Source organism: Pelophylax lessonae (genome assembly GCF_965119305.1).
Source record: "Pelophylax lessonae genome assembly, chromosome: 10".
Taxonomy (NCBI): Eukaryota; Metazoa; Chordata; class Amphibia; order Anura; family Ranidae; genus Pelophylax; species Pelophylax lessonae.
The window spans coordinates 167,383,836-167,403,693 of NC_138777.1; the positions used below are offsets into that span (position 1 = coordinate 167,383,836).

The 19,858-nt window shown below is 40.6% G+C and overlaps 1 protein-coding gene across 1 annotated transcript in view; it reads left to right on the forward strand.

The window, feature by feature from the left end:
* Positions 1-6,775: 6,775 nt before the first annotated feature.
* EML3 (EMAP like 3) overlaps positions 6,776-19,858 on the forward strand; it is a 153,091-nt gene continuing 140,008 nt past the window's right edge. The window contains exon 1 of the mRNA XM_082270182.1: positions 6,776-6,845. Coding sequence (XP_082126308.1) covers positions 6,824-6,845 — 22 coding nt within the window. The 5' untranslated portion in view covers positions 6,776-6,823. The remainder of the gene's footprint in view (positions 6,846-19,858) is intronic.

The window sequence follows — 19,858 nt, forward strand, 5'->3', positions numbered from 1 at the left end:
TGATACGCCTTCCATTTCAATATTATCGCTTGCACAGTGCTCCTTGGGATGTTTAAAGCTTGGGAAATCTTTTTGTATCCAAATCCGGCTTTAAACTTCTCCACAACAGTATCTCGGACCTTCCTGGTGTGTTCCTTGTTCTTCATGATGCTCTCTGCGCTTTAAACGGACCTCTGAGACTATCACAGTGCAGGTGCATTTATACGGAGACTTGATTACACACAGGTGGATTCTATTTATCATCATTAGTCATTTAGGTCAACATTGGATCATTCAGAGATCCTCACTGAACTTCTGGAGAGAGTTTGCTGCACTGAAAGTAAAGGGGCGGAATAATTTTGCACGCCCAATTTTTCCAGTTTTTTATTTGCTAAAAAAGTTTGAAATATCCAATAAATTTCCTTCCACTTCACGATTGTGTCCCACTTGTTGTTGATTCTTCAAAACAAATTACAGTTTTATATCTTTATGTTTGAAGCCTGAAATGTGGCAAAAGGTCGAAAAGTTCAAGGGGGCCGAATACTTTCGCAATGCACTGTATTTATGGATTACTAGCACTTTGGTTGATCAATTGCACTTTGTGATACATTGCAATTTATTGATTACTTGCACTTTTGATATATTGTTAACATTTTTTCAATGCATTTACCAGCACTGCTCTTTTTTGTATTTATGATTTATGACCACAATGTAACAACAGTTTGTACATGGATTGGAGAAGAAGTTGTCATTTTTCACATACGGGGAGGTTGATTTACTAAAGGCAAATATGCTGTGCACTGCAACTGCAGTTGCTCTAGATCTGAGGGGAAGTTCTGCTGATTTCTATCATCCAATAATATAAAAAAAAAATGTTTTCTTCTGAAGCAAGTACGCTTGCAGTGCACGGTATATTTGCCTTTAGTAAATGAACCCCATAGTATTTTATACTGTATAACACTAGAGTCAAATTTTTTTTGTGGCACGGTGATTACCCTACAGTATATTTGTGCTTGTCGCCACATACTCACAAAATCAAAACATTTTTTCTGTTACCAAAAGTATTGGACATTCATTTACACTAGTGCTTTTGCATTTAGATTTCATCTGGGAAGTATAAAATGTATGTTTTCCGAATCAACTTTTACTGCATTTAGATGTTCCTGCTTTAAAGTAGTTTTAGTCTAGCCACTTAAGCCCCGGAAGATTTTACCCCCTTCCTGACCAGGGGGTTTTTTGCGATTTTTTACTGCGTGACTTTAACGGACAATTGCGCGGTCGTGCAACGCTGTACCTAAACGAATTTGACGTCCTTTTTTTCCCACAAATAGAGCTTTCTTTTGGTGGTATTTGATCACCTGTGCGATTTTTACTTTTTGCGCTATAAACAAAAAAGTGCGTAAATTTTGCAAAAACAACAATATATTTCACATTTTTTTTATATGAAATTCCCCCCAAAAAAATGTAAAAATCAAAATTTTTTAACATTTTTGGCCAATTTGTTTTCTGCTACCTATGTTTGGTAAAAAAAATCGCAAAAAGCGTATTTTGATTGGTTTGCGCAAAAGTTATTGCGTTTACTAACTAAGGGAAAGATTTCTGTCATTTTTGGTGTTTTTTTTTTTAATGCGTAATGGCGGCGATCTGCGTTTTTTTTGCGGTACTGCGACATTGCGGCAGACAGATCGGACCCTTGACTGACATTTTTGACACTTTTGGGGTTACCAGTGACATTACTGCAGTAATCGGTGCTATACATATGCACTGTTACTGCAAAATGACACTGGTAGTGAAGGGGTTAACTTTATTTGAGAGGGAGGGGTGGTGTGTGTCCCTAGGGGCGTGATTCTTACTGTGATTGGCTGTGGCTTGAAGTGTAGGAACAGTGATCAACGGTCCTACATAGTAGAACCGTATGATCAGTGTTTCTACACAGGGGAGAATGACAGGCGGCTTGTTTACATCAGCCGCCTGCCTTTCTCCCTCTGCACCGATGATCGGCGAGTGACCGGCGGACATCGGGCCCGCCGGTCACACGCACGGACTTGCTGGGGAACAAGCCAGGGCGGGAGCGCGCCTCCGCGGGCGCGCGCTCGCCCGCTATTGGCTCCCAAGCAAGTGACAGGCTAGTGACGTATATATACGTCACTTTGCCTGGCCGGGGCTGACTGCAGACGTATATCGTCGTGCGGCGGTCAGCAACCGGCTAGGTTCACACTGAATGTGGCTTTGAAATTCTGCGACTTCACTTGAATTCGCACGATTTCCAAGCCGCATGTGAGTGCGACTTCATGCACAGATGTCTATGCAAGACTCACCTGAAATCGCCAAAAGTAGTCAGGAACTCCTTTTTTAAATGGGTGCTGCACCGCACAGTCGGCATCACACCAATTTGAACGGTTCCATTGCAGACAATAGGGTGCGACTTGCCATACGATTTGACCTGTCGAATTGCATGATAAGTCACACCGGTGTGAACGGGGGCTAAGCCATGTTTAGTAAGGTTTACATGCCTTTAGCCACCTTTAGAGTTTCTAAAATAATTAAGGATGCACAGGATTTTTATTGCTGTGTTTGTCCCCACTGGGAAGATTTTCTTTTAACTTCTGTCCTGTTTACACTTATGGGGACCCTAAGGCTGCATTCACACGTCAGCTTATAATCGCGGGCAGAACCGCCGCAGTTCCGCCCGCGATTCGGAGATTTATTGCAAATCGCGGGACGCCTAGCGTTGCCCGTTGATTTGCAATAGCCCCCCAAACGCCGAGCGATGTTGCCGCGATTTACGCCTGCCGAATCGCGGCAACATCGCGCAAACAAAATCGCGGGACGCAATACGCTCCAAAAAAGTACAAGAGCTTCTTTGGAGCGTATTGCGTCCCGCGATTTTGTTTGCGCGATGTTGCCGCGATTCGGCGGGCGTAAATCGCGGCAACATCGCTCGGCGTTTGGGGGGCTATTGCAAATCAACGGGCAACGCTAGGCGTCCCGCGATTTGCAATAAATCTCCAAATCGCGGGCGGAACCGCGGCGGTTCTGCCCGCGATTATAAGCTGACATGTGAATGCAGCCTAAAAGCAAAAAAAAAACCTGACAAAGGTTGCATTCCTTCCTTATTACTAATAAAACTGTCTTTATTGCTGTTTGTGTCCCAGTTTCAGTTCTGCTCACTTCCTGTATTGGGGACACAACAGGGGAAATCCCTCCACTAGAGGCACAGAACTAAAACCCCTAGGAGCCCAACCCTTCCTAACTCCTATTGAAAACTAAAATAGTTTTTGCTGGAGTTATACTTATGATTGCTTAGTTTCTTTGTAAAACTTTGTGTCAGTGTCTGGAATGTATGTCCACATAACTTTTAGTTTCTAGGAGGCAGGAAACCATATATTACGGCACACATTGGTGCCTGTTTAACATGTCTGACTAAGGGAATGTTGCAATAAAGATTTTCGTACTACAAAAGATTTGATTTATTAGGTTATAATCATCTTTATTTTCAGCCATGTGACTAGTATTATCAGCCTTCATTGATAAAAATAATGGACATTATGGCAAATAATAGGTAATATATTGTAGTTTTTTTTAAATAGAGACTTTCAAAAGGCCATCCTTGAATTTGCTCAGTAATGTTGTAATATCTGTTAGGCTGGCCATACACGGTTCCTGCTGAACCGGCCAACATTCAGACTGTTAATGGGCAGGCTGAATGTACCGATCGATCGATCAACTTGGGTACAACCAGCCTGCCGGATTTGCTTGTGATTATCGCTATAGCCGCTAGCGATAATCACTGTCTTCTCTGGGCGGGGGCGGTTCCCCCTGCCCGCCCCTCCCACTGGGAGCAGACAAAGGCCCTGCAGGAAGGATTCCCCTGTCAGCCCTGTCTGTGTTGATGGGAAAATTGCAACCTGAGGTTGCAGGAAAGAAGTTTGCACCTTGTATATGGTCTATTTTACAAATTCAGGACTTGCTCACAGCATTTAGCCTATATAGGATCACCGGTCTCTATGATAATTTCAAAAGCCCAACCCCCATACAGTTAGAAACACGCCCCTAGGCTTACATTTAACCCCTGATCACCCTCTGTGTTAACCCCTTTCCTACCAGTGTCATTATTACAGTAACAGTGCATAGTTTTAGCACTGATTACGTTAGTAATGTCACTGGTCCCCCCAAAAGTGTTAAAAATGTCAGTTAGGGGTCTGATCTGTCCGCCGCAATGTCGCAGTCCCGCTAAAAATTGCAGAACGCCGTTATTTCTAGTAAAAAAACAACAACAATAAAAATGACATAAATCTTTCCCGTAGTGTGTAGATGCAATAACGTTTGCTTAAGGCTCACTTCACACTGCCGCGACTTGTCAGGCGACTTGTCACCCTGACAGGTCGCTGTCCCTCGCGGTTCATTGACTGGTACAGGACCGGTTCTAATAGGAGCGACACAAGTCGCTCCGATTTAGAAAAAGGGTCCTGTACTACTTTGGGGTGACCTGGAGGCGACTTGCATTGACTTCCATTATGTGAAGTCCGTGCAAGTCGTGCCGAAGTCGACGTGCACAGGACTTCACAGGTCGCCCCCGAAGTCGTGCCGCTTCAGTGTGAATGCGGTCTAAAGCAATCAAAATATGGCAATTGCAATTTTTTTGCCAAAAATATGTAGCAGAAAACAAATTGCCCTAAAATTATGAAAAAATATGATCTTTAAAATTTTTTTTTGGGGAATGTTATATAGCAGAAAGTGAAAAATGCTGTTTTTTTTTTTTTTTTTTTTTAGAATTGTCTCTTTTTTTTTGTTTATAGCGCAAAAAATAATAAACGCAGAGGAGATCCAATACCACCAAAAGAAAGCTCTATTTGTGGGGAAAAAAGGAAATCAATTTTATTTGGGTACAGCATCGCACGACCGCGCAATTGTCTGTTAAAATAACGCAGTGCCGAATCGCAAAATAGGGCCTGGTCATTAACCACTTGCCGTCTGCTCACTCAAGCACTACTGCGGCAAAGTGGTTGGTTATTGTCTGGTGACGTAGACCTACGTCGCCAGACACTCCTATTTCTGGGCGGCGCCCGCGCGCCACCGGAGGCTCGCGCCCGCTGCGTTCAGTCACAGCGGGAGTCGGGCCAGGGGAGGAGCAGTGGCGATCGGCGCTGCTCTTCCCCGATCGTCGGGGATCTAGTGTGGAGATCCGCCTGCTTGTGTAAACACAAGCGGGCGGATCTCCCAAGTGACAGGCAGGGTCAGATTGCAGGGTTCAGCATAGCTGAACCCTGGATCTGTCCTTGTGTCACACAGTCACCTCCCCCCACACACGTTAGTAAGCACCAGTCATACATTAACCCCTCCCTCTCCAATAAAATTAACCCCTTCCCTGCCAGTGTCATTTTTACAGTAACAGTGCATATATATAGCACTGATTACTGCAGTGATGTCACTGGTAACCCCAAAAGTGTCAAAAATGTCAGTCAAGGGTCCGATCTGTCCGCCGCAATGTCGCAGTAACGCAAAAAAATCGCAGATCGCCACCATTACGCGTTAAAAAAAAAACAACAAAAATGACAAAAATCTTTCCCTTTGTTAGTAAACGCAATAACTTTTGCGCAAACCAATCAAAATACGCTTTTTGCGATTTTTTTTACCAAACATATGTAGCATAAAACAAATTGGCCGAAAATGTTAAAAAATTTTGATTTTTACATTTTTTTGGGGGGGAATTTCATATAAAAATATGTGAAAAATATTGTTATTTTTGCAAAATTGACGCTCTTTTTTTGTTTATAGCGCATGATCAAAAAATCGCACAGGTGATCAAATACCACCAAAAGAAAGATCTGTTTGTGGGGAAAAAAAGGACATCAATTTCATATGGGTACAGAGTCGCACGACCGTGCAATTGTCCGTTAAAGTCACGCAGTGCCGAATCGCAAAATAGGCCCTGGTCAGGAAGGGTGTAAAATCTTCCGGGGCTTAAGTGGTTAAATAGCAGAATGTGAAAAATGCTGTTTTTTTTTTTCAGAATCATCGCTCTTTTTTTGTTTATAGCGCAAAAAATAAAAGTTGCAGAGGGGATCAAATACCACCAAAAGAAAGCTCTATTTGTGGGAAAAAAGAACATCAGGTTTATTTGGGTACAGCGTCGCACGATGTAGCAATTGTCTGTTAAAGTAACGCAGTGCCGAATCACAAAAAATGGCCTGGTCATTAAGGGGGCAAATCCTTCCGGTCCAGAAGTGGTTAAATAGCCCTAAAGACAAATAGCCAGTCTGAGTAAATTTATAGTTTTTGTTACATTTTTGACACAGACAAAGTTTCACCGGTCAGAACACCTAGAAGATAAACATTAGCACACACGCTTGCAATTAGTAATGGAAGTATTACACAGTATAGCTGACATGGACAGGATATGGAGGTCTCTGTAATGTAATGCTGATACTATAGATCTGTCAGAGCCCCCTATGCTTGTCAGACAATCTGTTCCTCGTATTAACAGCGACAATAGCCTGTGACTACATGTCAGGCCCTCCCTCCCCCTCACTTTGTCACACTTTGCACTCTCTGCTCTGTGTCTGCCTGTCTCTTCAATGGGGAAGTGACTCGCGCTTCCTGAGGGAGGGACAGTCACTAACCTGACTGTCTCTTCTGTCTAGGAGGGAGGAACAGACAGTGCTGGAGAGACACACAGCAACTGCAGGAGGGGCACGAGAAAGAGAAAGAAGGAGGGAGTTGGAGGGAATGTTTGGGGGAGTTCTGTACAGCCAGTACTGAGAACTCTTCCTGTCCTCTTCTCCGAGTTATCCCAGGAGGCTGACACTTCACTGCAACCCCTGTCACAGCAGGTACAGCTGGAATGGAGGAGGACCATCCTGCAGGTGAGTGGAGAGATATGTCCATAGTCTGCAGAGGATAATGACTTTATACTGACCATATCTACAGAGGATGATGACTTTATACTGACCATAGTCTACAGAGGATGATGACTTTATACTGACCATATATACAGAGGATGATGACTTTATACTGACCATATATACAGAGGATGATGACTTTATACTGACCATATATACAGAGGATGATGACTTTATACTGACCATATATACAGAGGATGATGACTTTATACTGACCATATATACAGAGGATGATGACTTTATACTGACCATATATACAGAGGATGATGACTTTATACTGACCATATATACAGAGGATGATGACTTTATACTGACCATAGTCTACAGAGGATGATAACTTTATACTGACCATATATACAGAGGATGATGACTTTATACTGACCATAGTCTACAGAGGATGATAACTTTATACTGACCATATATACAGAGGATGATGACTTCATACTGACCATGTCTACAGAGGATGATGACTGACCATACTGACTATCTCTACAGAGGATAATAACTTTATACTGCCCATAGTCTACAGAGGATGATGACTTTATGTTGACCATAGGTTACAGAGGATGATGACTTTATACTGCTCATATCTACAGAGGATGACGACTTTATACTGACCATAGTCTACAGAGCATGATGACTTTATACTGACCACATCTACAGAGGATGATGACTTTATACTGACCATATATACAGAGGATGATGACTTTATACTGACCATAGTCTACAGAGGATGATGACTTTATACTGACCATATATACAGAGGATGATGACTTTATACTGACCATATCTACAGAGGATGATGACTTTATACTGACCATATATACAGAGGATGATGACTTTATACTGACCATATATACAGAGGATGATGACTTTATACTGACCATATATACAGAGGATGATGACTTTATACTGACCATATATACAGAGGATGATGACTTTATACTGACCATATCTACAGAGATTGATGACTTTATACTGACCATATATACAGAGGATGATGACTTTATACTGACCATAGTCTACAGAGGATGATAACTTTATACTGACCATATATACAGAGGATGATGACTTTATACTGACCATAGTCTACAGAGGATGATAACTTTATACTGACCATATATACAGAGGATGATGACTTTATACTGACCATAGGCTACAGAGGATGATGACTTCATACTGACCATGTCTACAGAGGATGATGACTGACCATACTGACTATCTCTACAGAGGATAATAACTTTATACTGCCCATAGTCTACAGAGGATGATGACTTTATGTTGACCATAGGTTACAGAGGATGATGACTTTATACTGCTCATATCTACAGAGGATGACGACTTTATACTGACCATAGTCTACAGAGCATGATGACTTTATACTGACCACATCTACAGAGGATGATGACTTTATACTGACCATGTCTACAGAGGATAATAACTTTATACTGCCCATAGTCTACAGAGGATGATGATTTTATGCTGACTATTGTTTACAGAGGAGGATGTCTTTATACTGCCCATAGTCTACATGGAATCATGACTTTCTACTGACCATAGTCTACAAAGGATGATGACTTTATACTGACCATAGTCTACAGAGGATGATGGCTTTATACTGACCATAGTCTACAGAGGATGATGACTTTATACTGACCATAGTCCACAGAGAATGATGACTGACCATACTGACCATGTCTACAGAGGATGATGACTTTATACTGACCATAGTCCACAGAGGATGATGACTTTATACTGACAATAGTCTACAGAGGATGATGACTGACCATACTGACCATGTCTACATAGGATGATGACTGACCATACTGACCATGTCTACAGAGGATGATGACTGACCATACTGACCATGTCTACAGAGGATGATGACTTTATACTGCCTATGTCTACATAGGAAAGCATGACACAGGACTGTTGGTAGCGCTCACCTTTTCTTTCTCGGACAAGGTTTTTCCCGGATGCCCCAAACAATCGCAAAGGGGATTCATCAGAAAAAATTACTTTACCCCAGTCCTTAGCAGTCAAATCCCTGTATCTTTTGCAGAATATCAGTCTTTCCCTGATGTTTTTCCTGGAGAGAAGCGGCTTCTTTGCTGCCCTTCTTGACACCAGGCCATCCTCCAAAAGTCTTCGCCTCACTCTGTGTGCTGCCATTCCTGAACAAGCTCTGCACTGGTGATGCCCCAATCCCGCAGCTGAATCAACTGTAGGAGACGGTCCTGGCACTTGCTGGACTTTCTTTGGCACCCTCATGCCTTCTTCACAAATACAGTGGAAATGTTTTTTATGGGATTAAGTTCATTTTCATGGCAAAGAGGGACTTTGCAATTAATTGAAATTCATCTGATCACTCTTCGTAACATTCTGGAGTATATGCAAATTGCCATCATAAAAATTGATGCAGCAGACTTTGTAAAAACGAATATTTGTGTCATTCTCAAAACTTTTGGCCATGGCTGAACAGAAGATGATGACTTTATGTATAGGCTACAGAGGATGATAATTGTATACTGCTCATAGTCTACACAGATTGATGACTTTATACTGCCCATAGGTTACAGAGGACGATGACTTTATACTGACCATAGTCTACTGAAGATGATGACTTTATACTGACCATAGTCTACTGAAGATGATGACTTTATGCTGACCATAGTCTACTGAAGATGATGACTTTATGCTGACTTTAGGCTACAGAGGATATGTAGACTTAAGCCTCGTACACACGCTACGAATTTACGCCGACCGGTCGTCCGTATTTTGTCCAGAGTGGTGTCCGTTGGTTGGAATGTGCTCTAGACTGCACACAAATTTTCCCGTACGACAGAATTCTACTTGAGAAGTGATGTCATGTGTTGGATTGCTTTGTATGTGTTCTTTCTCTCTGAGCATGCCTAGTCGTGCCCATAAGATTTTTCCCTGTCGAAATCTGTACTAATGAGACGAAAATCGGACGTGTGTTGACGGAGGACAAAAACTTTATAGCCTGCACATCAGGATTTTGGCAGCCGAAAAGTCTGAGTCGGCTGTCAAAAGCACCATACTAACAATCCGAAAATCGGCAGATCGGTCGTCGGACGAATTTTCCCTTCCGAATTTCTTATTGTGTGTACGGGGCTTTATACTGACCATAGTCTACAGAGGATGATGACTTTATGGTGTCCACATTCCACGGAAGATGATAACTTTATGCTGCCCATAAGCTTTAGAACATGATCACTTTTTACAGTCTATAAACTACAGAGGAAGATTACTTTTTTTACCGACCATTAAATACAGAGAATGATGAGTTTTTACTTTCTGTGTGATGACCTACTTATCACAGTGTACTATTTATTTTCTTTGAAGCTGGCACACACTGTTAGAAACTGCTTCAGATTTGATCTGTTGGAAGATTAAACATAAGTATGTAATGGTGGGCCCAGCTAAACCATTAATATCACATGATCCCTAATCATTGGAAAATTTACAGCTGGTAAGTTTGCAGATCTCAAAAATCAAATCTGAAACAAATTCTCCCTATGTATGAACAGCTAAGGACCCAGTCACACATCTCTATAACTGCACCTAAATGCACATGGAATTCTGTCTTTGCACATGTACAGTTTTTTTTCAGTGGTAAAGCAGTGAATAGAAATGGACATTCGCTGCATGAAAAAAATACTTTAAAAAGCATGCTTGCAAAATCTGTACATTTTTTATGTCAGAGTGTAACTTTGGAACTGGGGGTCTTAATTGCAAATTATATTATACATAATAGTAAAAACAGTGTACAGTGCCTTGCAAAAGTATTCGGCCCCCTTGAACTTTGCGACCTTTTGCCACATTTCAGGCTTCAAACATAAAGATGTAAAACTGTAATTTTTTGTGAAGAATCAACAACAAGTGGGACACAATCATGAAGTGGAACAAAATTGATTGGATATTTCAAACTTTGTAACAAATAAAAAACTGAAAAATTGGGCGTGCAAAATTATTCAGCCCCTTTACTCTCAGTGCAGCAAACTCTCTTCAGAAGTTCAGTGAGGATCTCTGAATGATCCAATGTTGACCTAAATGACTAATGATGATAAATAGAATCCACCTGTGTGTAATCAAGTCTCCGTATAAATGCACCTGCACTGTGATAGTCTCAGAGGTCCGTTTAAAGCGCAGAGAGCATCATGAAGAACAAGGAACACACCAGGCAGGTCCGAGATACTGTTGTGGAGAAGTTTAAAGCCGGATTTGGATACAAAAAGATTTCCCAAGCTTTAAATATCCCAATGAGCACTGTGCAAGCGATAATATTGAAATGGAAGGAGTATCAGACCACTGCAAATCTATGAAGACCTGAGGGAAGACAGCGCAGCGCCTTCTAATTGCTGCAAGACATTCATTGAAGTATGTGCAGCAGTATTACACTCACATTTAGTCGGTGAATAAGATGCAGTTAGTCAAGTAATGTTGATCATCAGGAGCATCACTGGAGCGGATCCTGGTGGTGGAGGCAGTGGATCCCGGTGAGAGCGGCAGGGGGGGTTCCTCCGTGTGTTCAGGGACATAGGATGATGACTTTATACTGACGTCTGCAGAGATTGATAACTTTATACTGACCATAGTCTACAGAGGATGATAACTTTATACTGACCATAGTCTACAGAGGATGATAACTTTATACTGACCACATCTACAGAGGATGATGACTTTATACTCACCATATCTACAGAGGATGATGACTGACCATACTGTTTATAGTCTACAGAGTTTGATAACTTTATACTGACCATATTCTACAAAGGATGATGACTTTGTAATGACCATAGTCTACAGAGCATGATAACTTTATACTGACCATACTCTGCAGAGGGCAATGGCTTCATACTGACCATATCTACAGAGGATGACGACTTTATACTGACCATATCTACAGAGGATGCTGACTGAACATACTGTTTTTAGTCTACAGAGTTTGATAACTTTATACCAACCATAGTCTACAGAGGATGATGACTTTGTTTTGACCATGTCTACAGTGATTGATATCTTTATACTGACCATATTCTGCAAAGGATGATGACTTTATACTGACCATAGTCTGCAGAGATTTATAACTTTATACTGACCATATCTACAGAGGATGATGACTTTATACTGACCATGTCTACAGAGGATGATGACTTTATACTGACTATGTTTGTACAAAAAATATATACGAATTGTATATATTAGCGCGCCAGGGAGATAATTAACAGGACCTGGTTTACTAATTGTATGATAATAAGTGGATTAAATAAAGTGATTAATGATTAAAATCAATAAATAAATAATTTAAATTAATTTAATTAATATGTTGCAGCTGCTATGTAAAGTGCGGGTGCTGGTGATGAAAAAAAGTGATCACAGTAGTGATAACTATAGCGCTTGCAGTGTCCCCTAATGGGAGAATTTTAAATATTTCACAATAGTGCTTAATATGGATAAATAGTGATATTATCAAATAAATAATTAATTAAATACACTGATAAATAAACAATTAATAAATAAGTGGATAAATAAATAAACCACTGGTGATTATAATCCTTCACAGTGTGCAGTGAAAAAAACTTTCAAATTGGTAAAAAAATAAATATATCATGTAGTTCTAAACACAATTCATATAATAATAAAGTGCTGGTGCTCCTTGCTGGATTCCTTAGTGCTTCCTTCACCGTGAGTAAATGAATGAAATGCCCACTCACCGAAAGCTGTGGGTTTTATATGTCATATGACACTAAAACCGTCTGTGCTTGTTAAGAGATCCTGCCCGGATCGAATGGATCTCCCTGGGTCTTTACAGCCACTACGGGTTTTTCTTCTACCTCGGGTAGTCTCCTTCAGCCACGATCCCAGCCTTGGAATGTGCCCTTCCTGCAAAGTCCCCTCCAATCACAACCGTGATGAGGAAATAAAAAAACGGATAGTGTGGTATTGTTTCCAATATATTTATTCACACACCCCATGCATAGCAAAGGTAAAATCTATAAAATTTCCAGCAGGTGATAAAGGTGCTCATCCAAAGTTCAAAAAATTGTAACAGCAAATGTGAGGTAACCGTGTTCAAAACCAAACAGACAGGCAAACAAATAGGACCGTCATATGTTCGGCACAAAGAGTGGAGAGCGGTAGTTCCGGTATGCGTTCCACTCGAGTGCGTATGACGTCACCACGTGCGTTCCACCTAACGCGTTTCGTCATTGGCTAGACGTCTTCAGAGGTGGAGTCACACGTCTAGCGTGGGTCTTATATACCAGAGATGCCGCTCAGCACTCCGCCCAACTCCGCTCTGAGAAAAACTCTATCCGGAAACCGGAAATGCCTCCATGTCCCCGTATGGTAAATAACATTTATGGCGTGCAATCCATATTTCGGAGCTCAATATTATATAACCATATTCCTTTATCATTTACCCAGTACCATTCTAATATCATGTGTAAACATATGATTAAGTTAGTTTGTGCTACATTATAGAAAACATTCCATACAAAAGGGCACACATATAAATAAATCATATTAATAAAAATATTACATTTTAATTCAAAAATTATTAAAAACACATTAAATCTATATTATTGTGATGGGGGTTAATATCATAAAAATACTGTATTTATGTAATTAATATTAAAATTATCAGAGGTCTAAAATGTATAAATATTATAGTTAAGTGGATTACAAAATTGCTAATATGATATTATATATATAATTTTATTTATAAAATTTTATTATCACGATCTAAAATTATTTATTAAATTAATTAATTAAAAATTAATTATTTATGGCTGAACAAAGATATTAATATTTTATAGGATTTGTAAATTATCATATTTTATCAAAACTCTATAAAAACTAAGGATTTGAAATAAAACAATTAATGTCCATGTCAATATTCATACCCTTGGGTTGTAGGGTAGAGAGCTCATAAATCCAACGGGACTCATTTTGGGAGACGGCAATTCGCATATTATTGCCCCTCCAATTCTGTTCAATCTTGTCAATGCCCAAGATGGTAAGAAAGGTGGGGTCCCTATTGTGCACCATTCTAAAATGTAGGGAAACACTATGATTCCTGAAACCTTTCTTGATATTAGCAATGTGCTCCCCTATACGTACCCTGAGCTCTCTTGTAGTACGACCCACATATTGTAACCCACAAGGGCAAGTGAGAAGGTATGTGACATGGGTACTCCTGCATGTAATTAGTTTCTTAATGTTATATTTCTTTTTTGTTACGTTTGATTGGAACTCAAGAACTTGTCTTTTCCTCGTTTTCACAGTTTTACATGGTTTGCACCTTCCGCATGAATAAAAACCTTTATAATCTAAAAAAGTTAAAAGTTTCTTGGGGGGATCTGGTACATTCTTTACCAATTTGTCTCTGAGGTTAGGACCTCTGCGGTAGACAAATTTCGGCCGGTTTGGAATAACCTCCTTCAATTTTTCATCCCTCAAAAGAAGGTGCCAGTGCTTTTTGATAATATCTTCCACTTCCCTGTATCTTGTGTTGTACTGTGTAATAAAATTCAAAGAGTAATCGTTATCTTCTTTTTCTTTATCTCTTAGAAGTAATCCTCTGTCCATATTTTTGACATCATCTCTGGTTTTTTCCAGTGTATTTCTTTTGTATCCTTTTTCTTGGAACCTGTCTAAAATCATATTTGATTGGTTCATAAAATCCTGTTCATTACTACAATTTCTCTTCAGGCGCATGAGTTGTCATGAACCTAAAGATATATAAAGGTTTTTATTCATGCGGAAGGTGCAAACCATGTAAAACTGTGAAAACGAGGAAAAGACAAGTTCTTGAGTTCCAATCAAACGTAACAAAAAAGAAATATAACATTAAGAAACTAATTACATGCAGGAGTACCCATGTCACATACCTTCTCACTTGCCCTTGTGGGTTACAATATGTGGGTCGTACTACAAGAGAGCTCAGGGTACGTATAGGGGAGCACATTGCTAATATCAAGAAAGGTTTCAGGAATCATAGTGTTTCCCTACATTTTAGAATGGTGCACAATAGGGACCCCACCTTTCTTACCATCTTGGGCATTGACAAGATTGAACAGAATTGGAGGGGCAATAATATGCGAATTGCCGTCTCCCAAAATGAGTCCCGTTGGATTTATGAGCTCTCTACCCTACAACCCAAGGGTATGAATATTGACATGGACATTAATTGTTTTATTTCAAATCCTTAGTTTTTATAGAGTTTTGATAAAATATGATAATTTACAAATCCTATAAAATATTAATATCTTTGTTCAGCCATAAATAATTAATTTTTAATTAATTAATTTAATAAATAATTTTAGATCGTGATAATAAAATTTTATAAATAAAATTATATATATAATATCATATTAGCAATTTTGTAATCCACTTAACTATAATATTTATACATTTTAGACCTCTGATAATTTTAATATTAATTACATAAATACAGTATTTTTATGATATTAACCCCCATCACAATAATATAGATTTAATATGTTTTTAATAATTTTTGAATTAAAATGTAATATTTTTATTAATATGATTTATTTATATGTGTGCCCTTTTGTATGGAATGTTTTCTATAATGTAGCACAAACTAACTTAATCATATGTTTACACATGATATTAGAATGGTACTGGGTAAATGATAAAGGAATATGGTTATATAATATTGAGCTCCGAAATATGGATTGCACGCCATAAATGTTATTTACCATACGGGGACATGGAGGCATTTCCGGTTTCCGGATAGAGTTTTTCTCAGAGCGGAGTTGGGCGGAGTGCTGAGCGGCATCTCTGGTATATAAGACCCACGCTAGACGTGTGACTCCACCTCTGAAGACGTCTAGCCAATGACGAAACGCGTTAGGTGGAACGCACGTGGTGACGTCATACGCACTCGAGTGGAACGCATACCGGAACTACCGCTCTCCACTCTTTGTGCCGAACATATGACGGTCCTATTTGTTTGCCTGTCTGTTTGGTTTTGAACACGGTTACCTCACATTTGCTGTTACAATTTTTTGAACTTTGGATGAGCACCTTTATCACCTGCTGGAAATTTTATAGATTTTACCTTTGCTATGCATGGGGTGTGTGAATAAATATATTGGAAACAATACCACACTATCCGTTTTTTTATTTCCTCATCACGGTTGTGATTGGAGGGGACTTTGCAGGAAGGGCACATTCCAAGGCTGGGATCGTGGCTGAAGGAGACTACCCGAGGTAGAAGAAAAACCCGTAGTGGCTGTAAAGACCCAGGGAGATCCATTCGATCCGGGCAGGATCTCTTAACAAGCACAGACGGTTTTAGTGTCATATGACATATAAAACCCACAGCTTTCGGTGAGTGGGCATTTCATTCATTTACTCACGGTGAAGGAAGCACTAAGGAATCCAGCAAGGAGCACCAGCACTTTATTATTATATGAATTGTGTTTAGAACTACATGATATATTTATTTTTTTACCAATTTGAAAGTTTTTTTCACTGCACACTGTGAAGGATTATAATCACCAGTGGTTTATTTATTTATCCACTTATTTATTAATTGTTTATTTATCAGTGTATTTAATTAATTATTTATTTGATAATATCACTATTTATCCATATTAAGCACTATTGTGAAATATTTAAAATTCTCCCATTAGGGGACACTGCAAGCGCTATAGTTATCACTACTGTGATCACTTTTTTTCATTTATACTGACTATGTCTACAGAGATTGATAACTTTATACTCACCATATTCTACAAAGGATGATGACCTTAAACTGACCATAGGCTACAGAGGATGATGACTGACCATACCGACCATGTCTTCAGAGGCTGATTGCTTTATACCAGCCGTCACTAAATGGCGGCCCGCGGTCCAGGAGCGGCCCGCACGATGCTTCCGCCCGGACCCGTCAGGCCGCCACTGTAAGTAGTTATTAGTTTGCTGGGACCGCGGGTGTCCCAGCAACCAGTGACATTACGGGTGTGCGCCCCGCCCCCTGCTTCTTTCTTCGGCTCCCTCCCAGCCAGCCGCGAGTTGGGGCGAGACGTCACGAGCGGGCCCCGCCCCCTGCTTCTTTCTTCGGCTCCCTCCCAGCCAGCCGCGAGTTGGGGCGAGACGTCACGAGCGGGCCCCGCCCCCTGCTTCTTTCTTCGGCTCCCTCCCAGCCAGCCGCGAGTTGGGGCGTGACGTCACGAGCGGGCCCCGCCCCCCTGCTCCTAACTGCGGCTCCTGACTCTCACACTCAGCCTAGCCGCGAGCACGCCCTGCCCCTCTGATGTTCGCTGCTCCTGGCTCCCGCATTTTCTGCTCCCAAAGGTATGTGGGGCACATTTTTATAAAATGCAGACTGATGGGCATATTTTGTTAAGGGGCACACATTTGTGTCCATTAGAGTGCCCCATAAAATATGCCTATTAGAGTCCCCCCTAGCATAAAATGTGCCCATCAGCGTGCGCCTTATTTTATGTTAAGGGTCACGCTGATGGGCAAATTTTATGTTAAGGGGCACTCTAATAGGCATATTTTATGTTAAGGGGAACTCTAATGGGCATATTTTATGTTAAGGGGAACTCTAATGGGCATATTTTATGTTAAGGGGAACTCTAATGGGCATATTTTATGTTAAGAGCAACGCTGATGGACACGTTTTGTTTTGCCCATCAGCGTGCCCCTTAACATAAAATGTTCCCATTAGAGTGCCCCTTAACATAAAATGTTCCCATTAGAGTGCCCCTTAACATATGGGGCACTCTAATGGGAACATTTTATGTTAAGGGGCACGCTGATGGGCAAAACAAAACGTGTCCATCAGCGTTGCTCTTAACATAAAATATGCCCATTAGAGTTCCCCTTAACATAAAATATGCCCATTAGAGTTCCCCTTAACATAAAATATGCCCATTAGAATTCCCCTTAACATAAAATATGCCCATCAGAATGCCGCCTAACATAAAATGTGCCCATCAAAGTGCCCCTAACATAAAATGTGCCCATCAGAATGCCCCCTAACATAAAATGTGCCCATCAAAGTGCCCCCTAACATAAAATGTGCCCATCAGCGTTCCCCTTATTTTATGTTAGGGTCACACTGATGGGCATATTTTATGTTAAGGGGCATGCTGATGGGCAAATTTTATGCTAAGGGTCACGCCGATGGGCACATTTTATGCTAGGAGGCACGCTGATGAGCAAATTTTATGCTAAGGGTCACGCCGATGGGCAAATTTTATGCTAGGGGGCACGCTGATGGGCAAATTTTATGCTAAGGGTCACGCTGATGGGCACATTTTATGTTAGGGGGCACTCTGATGGGCACATTTTATGTTAAGAGCAACACTGATGGACACGTTTTGTTTTGCCCATCAGTGTGCCCCCTAACAAAATGTGCCCATCAGAGTGCCCCCTAACATAAAATGTGCCCATCAGCGTGCCCCCTAACATAAAATGTGCCCATCAGAGTGCCCCCTAACATAAAATGTGCCCATCAGCGTGCTCCTTATTTTATGTTAAGGGGCACGCTGATGGACACATTTTATGTTAGGGGGCACTCAAATGGGCATATTTTATGTTAAGAGCAACGCTGATGGACACGTTTTTGTTTTGCCCATCTTTCTGAGTCATAGCTCAGACTTCAGATTCGGACCTCGGCCCAAAGAAAATTTTAGCAACCGGACCTCCTTGAATTTTAATTCATTACCCCTGCTTTATACTGACCATAGTCTACAAAGGATGATGACTGACCATACTGACCATAGTCTACAGAGAATGATGACTGACCATACTGACCATAGTCTACAAAGGATGATGACTGACCATACTGACCATGTCTTCAGAGAATGATGACTGACCACACTGACTATGTCTACAGAGGATGATGACTTTATACTGACCATATCTACAGAGAATAATAACTTTATACTGCCCATAGTCTACAGAGGATGATGTCTTTATACTGCCCATAGTCTACAGAGAATGACGACTTTATACTGACCATCGTCTACAGAGGATGATGAGTTTATACTTACCATAGTCTAAAGAGCATGATGACTGACCACGTCTTCAGAGGATGACTTTATACTGCCCATGTCTACAGAGGATAATAACTTTACACTGCCCATAGTCTACAGAGGATGATGATTTTATGCTGACTATTGTTTACAGAGGATGATATCTTTATTCTGCTCATAATCTATAGAGATTGATGTCTTTATACTGCCCATAGTCTACAGAGAATGATGACTTTATATTGACCATAGTCTACAAAGGCTGATGACTTTATACTGATCATAGTTCACAGAGAATGATGACTGACCATACTGACCATGTCTACTCTTCAGAGGATGATGAATTTATACTGACCATAGTCTACAAAGGATGATGACTTTATACTGACCATAGTCTACAGAGAATGATGACTGACCATACTGACCATGTCTACAGAGGATGATGACTGACCATACTGACCATGTCTACAGAGGATGATGACTGACCATACTGACCATGTCTACAGAGGATGATGACTTTATACTGCCTATGTCTACAGAGGAAAGCATGACACAGGACTGATGGTAGCGCTCACCTTTTTGTTCTCCGGACAAGGTTTTTCCCGGATGCCCCAAACAATCGCAAAGGGGATTCATCAGAAAAAATTACTTTACCCCAGTCCTTAGCAGTCAAATCCCTGTATCTTTTGCAGAATATCAGTCTTTCCCTGATGTTTTTCCTGGAGAGAAGCGGCTTCTTTGCTGCCCTTCTTGACACCAGGCCATCCTCCAAAAGTCTTCGCCTCACTCTGTGTGCAGATGCCCTCACACCTGCCTGCTGCCATTCCTGAAAAGAGGGACTTTGCAATTAATTGAAATTCATCTGATCACTCTTCATAACATTCTGGAATATATGCAAATTGCCATCATAAAAATTGAGGCAGCAGACTTTGTAAAAAC